Genomic DNA, 7,991 nt, shown 5'->3' with positions numbered 1-7,991 from the left:
TAATGAAGAAGACGGCGTCACATACAACTACTCCTTCTTCCACTTCCACCTCCTCCTGGCCTCTCTTTATATCATGATGACTCTCACTAACTGGTACAAGTAAGTGTTTGTCGTTGTACTTTCTTTTGAACAAAAAAAATGTAACTTCTTTCTTCTGTCATACTTTAATAATTTAAAGTTTTAAAGTTAATTTAATAATTAACCCTCATGATGTTCCAATCCCCTGAGACATTCGTTCATCCTTGAAACACAAATGAAGACATTTTGTCAGACAACATTGGAGCTGAGATTCCAGTAAAAGGAAACTAAACCACTGAAGTCATGAAATGCTAATAATCACTAAATCACTAGCACTAAAAAGACTTCACAGCAAGTTTACTATGGGTGATATGCCGTATTGTAGAGATGCATGGATTAGCTGAAATGACACTCGAATCCACGGCTTTATACTAATCATCCTCCCACCACCCGCCCGCACATATACTTTTATCTGATATATATATATATATGTCACTTTAATAATACTAATTTTTCATTAACACATGATGATAGGTCACCGTGAATATTAACAGCAGATTCAGTGAGCTAATCTGCGCATCTCTGATAGTAAATAATAGCCTAGCCTATTTAATTAAAAAATCGTAAACGTTTTTAAATAAACATTTTTTTATTAAAACAAAAGTTTGTCTTTGAACAACATTTTCGAAAATAAAAATAAGACATGGGTGACGCAGTGGCACAGTAGGTAGTGCTGTTGCTTCATAGCAAGAAGGTCGCTGGTTCGAGCCTCGGCTTAGTCAGTTGGCATTTCTTTGTGGAGTTTGCATGTTCTCCCTGCGTTCGCATGGGTTTCCTCCGTGTGCACTGGTTTTCCCCACAGTCCAAAGGCATTCAGTTTAGGTGAATTGGGTAGGGTAAATTGTCTGTAGTGTATGAGTATGAATGAGTGTGCATGGATGTTTCCCAGAGATGGGTTGCAGCTGGAAGGGCATCTGCTGGGTAAAACATATGCTGGATAAGTTGTCAGTTCATTCCGCTGAGGCGATCCCAGATTTAAAAAGGGACTAAGCCAAAAGAAAATGAATCAATCAATCAATCAATAAAATTAAGACAATTCAGCTTTTACAGATACAAGAACAATATAACAAAAAAGGGTGTCACTTCAGCCTAAACAGCAGTTATGTTGTGTTGACTTGGCTTTTTTCTTTGCACTGTGCAAAAACCAAATATCATCTACTGTACCTAAATTCGGGCGATTCCGCCTCGCCTCCAAAACGCGGCCAGCTGTACTGAATGAGCATTTGCTTTTACCGCTTGTTGTAGGAATTATTATAATTTATTTTTTTGTTAATGAAGTTGTCTTATGCCGTTTTTTCATGCACAGGAAGTAGAGAGCAGTGAACACTATGTAGGGAACATTCCAATCTCTACACAGCTCCTTTCTTGGAACTCCCTTCCAATGATCTGGTTATCTCAAGCCCTGCTCCCACTCTGCGATTTCAGCCACCATTTGGTCGTCTGAGACAAATTTGGGAAATCCCAAAAGATTCCAGTTAATCTAAAGTCTGCCGTTTTTTATCATATTTTTTATATGTTCACCGTCATCCAATTAATGGCCTTTGTGATTTAAATCTTCCCTCCAATACAGTTCTGGCAGTGTCAGAACTTGTGAAGTGTGACTTCAGCTACAACAAGCGTCAAACCAAGAACCAATAGGAGCCCAGAATCTGATGATGCAATCAGCACGAAAACTTTAAATCACTGCGGGGAAAATGTCAAAACTGTTTTTTTATTATTGAGGCAAGCTATCAGCAAATCGGCACTACAATTTGTTTTATTTTGCCGTGAGGTATTGTGTCAGATGGATGGATGACGCCAAAATGAGTTTACTTGCATTTTTTTGTTTGGTTTTCATTCAGTCAGACATAACAACAACTGAGATCTTATAGTGTGACATGGGAGTCATGTTCTTGAAGTCTGACATCCTACAGTCGTTTAGAATTATTAAAATTGCAGTGTGAACCGGACTTGAATCGTGTGTTAACCAAAACATATTTGAAAACCACTGGTCTAAATGTTATTTTGTTCTGCCTTTTTTCCTCATATCTATCTTCAGACCTGACACAACTACTCAGGCCATGCAGAGCACGATGCCTGCAGTGTGGGTGAAGATCTGCTCCAGCTGGCTGGGTTTAGGGCTCTACCTGTGGACACTGGTGGCTCCGGTCATTTTCTCAAATCGAGACTTCAGCTAAGTTTGTGTGGGAGAGACTCCCTCTCTCTCACCTGTTCCAAATACCCATGTTTGTGTTGTGTGAGAAATGGTACAATCTCCATAAGCCATTTATTAGATGGCATGATCGAAGGCCATATTCACATCTAGAACAGACCATTGGTGACTAATCATAGGTCTGGTAGGGTACATTTAAACAAATTGCATGGATAGAAACAAAGGTATATGATGCCATGACATGTATTTTAAAAACAAAATGCAGAAATGACACTAAAGTCTGTTTAAATCGTTTGGTAGTTTGACACTTGACATTAACGACTGTAAAAGTTGACATTTATTATTAGATTTCCAGACTGAGCTTGTCTTGACACTTGATGCACTTATTGTTTTTAAGACAATTATTTCTTTAAATGAACAATTACACATTGCCTTTAACATTTCAAGTAGTATGTATATTAGTGTTTCTCAAACCTATTCCTGAACGCACACCAAGGTTACACATTTTCAACCTCTTGCTAATCAAACACACCCGAATCAACTCATCAGAACATTAGAAGAGACTCAGAAACAAAATATAAATAATAAATAAACTGTTGGTGTGCCTCAAGGAACAGGATTGGGAAACACTGATCTATACAGTCTTATGCAAAGTTTGGATGTGATGAAAATCGAGATAAACTGACAAGTTGCCTATGCAAAAGTTCGTTTGTGTGGATTTTAAAACCTGTAATCACCAAATGCTGACTTATTACAACATGAAATTGATTTGAGTGAATCTTACCAGTCCTTACAGAGGTGCAATCAATCATGAAAAAGGATATTTAAGATTGCTGATTGATAGTTTTGCTTCTCCTTACTGTGAATCAGAAAATAGCAACATGGGAACCTCAAAATAACTTCATAATGACCTAAAAAACTAGGATAATTTACCAATATAAATTAGGAGAAGGATTTAAAAAGCTATTACAAAGGTTTAAAGTCTCTATCTCCATAGTCAGAAATAAAGTTTAAAAATTAAAGGCAACGGAAACAGCTCTTGTGCAGGAAAGATGTGCTAGACCAAGAAAAATATCTGAGAGGCAAAAACGAAGAATGGTAAGAATGGTTACCGACAAACCACCTCCAATAAGCTCCAGGAACATCTTGCTGCTAATAATGTCATTGTACATCGTTCCATTTATGAAAATGATCAGGGGTGGGAAAACTTTTGCATAAGACTGTATGCTTTATTAAAGGGATAGTTCACTCAAAAGTGAATACAATTCTCATAATTTACTCACCCGCCGCTTGTCCCAAATTTATTTGAGTTGCTTTCTACAGCTAAAGCTATTTCAAATAATGTTAAAAGCCAGTAGCCATTGAATTTTATACTTTTTTTTCCTACTATGGTTTCAAACATTCTTCAAAGTATCTTCAGTTGTAATTATAATTTTAAAATGATATTTTTGGGGGTAAAATATTCCTTTATTCCAATAACATGAAGACAAAGTTATTGTATTAAAGTGATGCTCAAGTGAGCAGCCACTGTGTTCCTACATACAGTATGATGGATAAGTCAATAAAATAGTTTAGATCATTTTTATTTTTTTATTTTATTTTAATTTTTTTTGCTTATGTTGTCAGTCTCCTCAATAATTCATTTCTTAAAGGCCCTTGATATATTCACTACGGTGTCAGTCTTGGTTTAGGCTTGAAACCAACTTTAAAATAGCTGAGAGCAGAGAAAATGAAAACATGACAGTTGTGAGAAAACCACAGTTCAGAAAAGGTCTGATCTAACTCTGCACTCCTGACACATCACTTTTATCACCGTATACAATTAATTGTTTTAATAAAGTTATTTAATAGTAAAGAACACTTAAAAAAAGTCATTGCTATCTGTGAGAATACGACTTTTAATTTGTACTATAAATAAGCTCTCTGGTGTTTGATTTTACTAGTGAATGTCTGATTTAGACAGATTTAGCAGAAGACTAAAGATTTTAAGGAAGAAGTCTCAGAGCCACACCTACTTTTTATGTAATTGCCAGTGGCCAATGGAAATTCAAATCCAGCTGAGATGTACTTTTCCAGAGAATTCGCTTTGGCTGTCTGTTTAAACTTTTTTTTGCCTGGTTTTGTTTAAAATGATGTTATTAGTTTGTATACTGATTGTGTGTAGTATATCAGGGCCTTAAAGGATGTTTCACTGTCATTTCAAACTCAATAGGGCTATTACTCAAAAATTGTAGCTATTACTTTAAAGTAACCACACCTCTCAACAGGTATTAGGCTACACAAACCTATAGCCACACATTTCAAGTACAACAAATAAACAGACCATCAACAATGTGGTCCAAGCCACGAATACAAATATGCATAAAAAAAACTGCTGCTAGAAACCTACTCTACCTGAAGAGGAAACTTGTTTTTTTTTTTTTTTTTTTTTTTTTAACAGTAATAGCATTTCAACATCAGGGTCTTCTTCGATACTCTGTACAATAGGTACTAAAAATTCAATTTAATATAGATTAAGCACTTTTTTTGTGAGGAGAGAGGGCTGTGGGGCTTAAACAGGGGTTCGTCTTCACTCTATGTCCTTTTTGGAGCTTTTAAACGTCTGTATTGAGCTGATAAGCCCAGTCCGACACACCCTTCCCCAGTACACTCACACACACACTGACCCGGCTCTCCAACACTGCCATTAACCACAGACTTTGCTGTAATATTAATTGCTGATCCAAATTAATAGAATATGGTGCTGCCAATCCATCCGAAGCACATGTTGGTGTATATATCTAGCTTTTTGTTTTGCCGTTTGTGAATGCTTAAGTAAATGGTACTTTATTGTGGAGCAATATTTAGTACTGAATATAAATTAAAGAGATAGTTTAGCCAAAAATGAATATTTAGAATTTATTTACGAATCAAATTTGGTTATCAAGGTCATCCAAGATGTAGGTGACATTGAAGCTGATGCTGTGGTCTTTAGGGATTGCAAAAAAATGCCAATGTACCATTAAAAAGTGTTATTGTAGGCATATGGTGTATCAGAGGTTCTTGTTGAAGTAACTGATGAAGCATTTAACCGATATAACGCACAATATCACAATATTGACATCTAAGATGCACAAAAGTGTTACTTTAACAGGTATGATATTAAAAAGAATATAGTGTATTGATTTATTGTAGTGCTCAGAGTAACTGCAAAGGATTCTAAATATATAATCATATTATATGATATAATATGTTTTAGGCTCATTGGTTATTTGCACTGTTAAGTAAAACTTTAGATTTTAATAAGTCAAGCAATAACTAACAAATTTAAAATAATCTAATATTAATAAAAACCTTGCGAGTAGTCTTCATTGACAGATTAATTTAGTTTAGTGTTAACAAACAAAAGGCCTATTATGAATCAAAACATTTTCGTTCTATATTCTGCGCACATTCTAGGCCAGATTAGCAATGTAAAAATGTTTATGTTTCAAAATAAATAGCCTGTTAAAAGTTTCGCACACTTCATGAAAGTACTTAAATTTCAGACAGATTCAATACCTGGAAAGTATTTAAAAACAAACATAAACTGTAAACTTAAACTAAATTATTACCATAATTTGTAATTCATGTTTTTTATTATTATTATTTATTTATGCTTTTATCTGTGCTGTGGGACCTTAATCTTTTCTCCAACAACTTTTGATGTTGAAAAGTTTGAACTAGTAAATTTTATTGACATTTTTAATAGTATGATATACTGTTTATATATAGTGTAATATACTATATACTGTGATTTGCTGTGATATATTGCCTGGTTTGGTGTTGTAATTATGATACCTAAAACTGCCAGTACATTTTCTGTTATTTCACAGACTTAATTCTTTATATACAATTTATTATGCAATATTTTGTTTAAAAAAAAAACTAAAACTTTAGTAATAGTCACTTTGATAAAATGTGCAGTTAAATTTTCATCATCAAAAGTCGACACAGCAGAGATCAACATCCCATAATACAATTCACAACCATAAATAAATAAAGAAAAAGTGTAAATGATGAAATATGGAACTTGTTAATTAACAGATTTTTTTTTTTTACAGTGTAGGTTCATAAAAGTGCTGGACTGAAAAAAAATTATTGCTGCAAACAGTTTGTACAGGTTGAATTTAAACAAACAAATTAAATGTAGTTATGTTCATTTTAATTTGTTTGTTTAAATTTAAATAAATTATTACAATCACTTACCCTAAAAAAATTGAGTAAATTCAAGGAATGGTCTTTGAATTTTTTTTTTCAGTATATCAGTACAGAATTCAATCAATTTGAATAAAGTTCCTTTTGAAAATAATGCATTTAAAACATCCTCATTACTCTGGTATTTTAACTTTAAGTGAAATGTTAAGTACAGTAAGGAGTGGCACTACTTAAGCTGTACCTGTACATATGGTGTGAACTACAAATCTGCTTGATTTGATATTGGTGCTTTAAAAAGTCATTCAATCAGCTGTTTATGAAAGAGTGGGAACCCTGCTATTAAGTCCTAGGCGGTTGTTTCTGTGATGAACAGCAAGGCATTTCAATAACAACAATCTGAATATTCTTAAAACGCACTATGAAAGTTTAAATGATAACTAATTATTTAAGGAATTTTAAAGTGTCCGCAACAACAATATCATGCATGTTCGTTATCTCAATATATTATAATTATGAATAAAAATGGCTTTAGGCAGGTTGAGAGTTTAAAAAAAAAACACACAAGCAAACATAATTAATATATGTGGTACTTGATGATATGTTGAGGTCTAATGAAATGAAACAATGAGTCTTTTCAATAAACATTATTTACTACATTATTACCTTCAATAAACAGCATGGATGACCTGCGAGAGAGTAAATGAACAAAAAATGTTCATTTCTGGCTGAACTATCCATTTAACAGTTCAGTGCTGCATAATATGTTAATAATTGGTCTTTTTAATGGGTAGACATTTCTGAAAAATGGGTCGTTAGTCCTTCTGCCTGTGAAACTTTCCCTCCGTTTTTCACTAATAATATTTTTAGTTTGTTTATTTGTAGCTATTCTTGTAAAGATGCTGGATTAAAATGACATAATTTGTGATTCATTCAGTTTACATTTTTGAAACACCGTTTTTGTAAGTAAAGTGTAACAAAGTTGACAAGTTTCATAACTCCAAATATTGTACTCGAGTCATTCGGTATTGCCTGTGCTTTTCTTGTAGTGTTGGAAGAAACTGTTATGTGGTATTAAGTATGAAATGTATATATTAAATATATTTGATCTTCCCCCAAAGTAACACAAGCACGAGGGTTTATTATTAGGAACAACATGCAAGATTAGTAAATTCTTCATGTGCCTTTCTGCGATAACCCGTCTTATCAAACGCAAGCAGGTTTATTTCAGACCTGTGACGAAGTGCCTTTGCTGATTTATAACATATATTTCATTACCATGCATAATATTACTTTCAATTGTTTCTGTGGATATGCTGTATTTTAGTGATCTGGTGTTGTTTGATTTGTGTAAATGCTGTATATTTCAATAAACTCATATAAAGGGTTGGTTTGTCATAATCGAGTTCTTAAAAAGCTACAATATTGATGTGACTGCTAATTTAAATGTCATTTATATTTTGGTTATATTATAATAAGTGTTTGATCTTTCTTTGATCTGAACACACATTAAGATTATAAAGTGATAAATCTTCATTTTAAAATATTAAAGCATTTAAAATATCAATAAATTAAACATGACTTTATG

At 33.4% G+C, this 7,991-nt stretch overlaps 1 protein-coding gene across 1 annotated transcript in view; it reads left to right on the top strand.

Moving 5' to 3' along the window:
- Positions 1-7,790, top strand: part of serinc2l (serine incorporator 2, like) — a 25,564-nt gene extending 17,774 nt beyond the window's left edge. The window contains exons 9-10 of the mRNA XM_009292505.5: positions 1-99; positions 2,117-7,790. The exon at positions 1-99 is cut by the window's left edge and continues 111 nt beyond it. Coding sequence (XP_009290780.2) covers positions 1-99; positions 2,117-2,255 — 238 coding nt within the window. The 3' untranslated portion in view covers positions 2,256-7,790. The remainder of the gene's footprint in view (positions 100-2,116) is intronic.
- The last annotated feature ends 201 nt before the right edge of the window (positions 7,791-7,991 follow it).

This window comes from Danio rerio, chromosome 16 (assembly GCF_049306965.1).
Source record: "Danio rerio strain Tuebingen ecotype United States chromosome 16, GRCz12tu, whole genome shotgun sequence".
In the NCBI taxonomy this organism is placed as follows: Eukaryota; Metazoa; Chordata; class Actinopteri; order Cypriniformes; family Danionidae; genus Danio; species Danio rerio.
The sequence above is the reverse complement of the archived record's forward strand: the minus strand, read 5'-3'. Positions and strand labels throughout refer to the sequence as shown.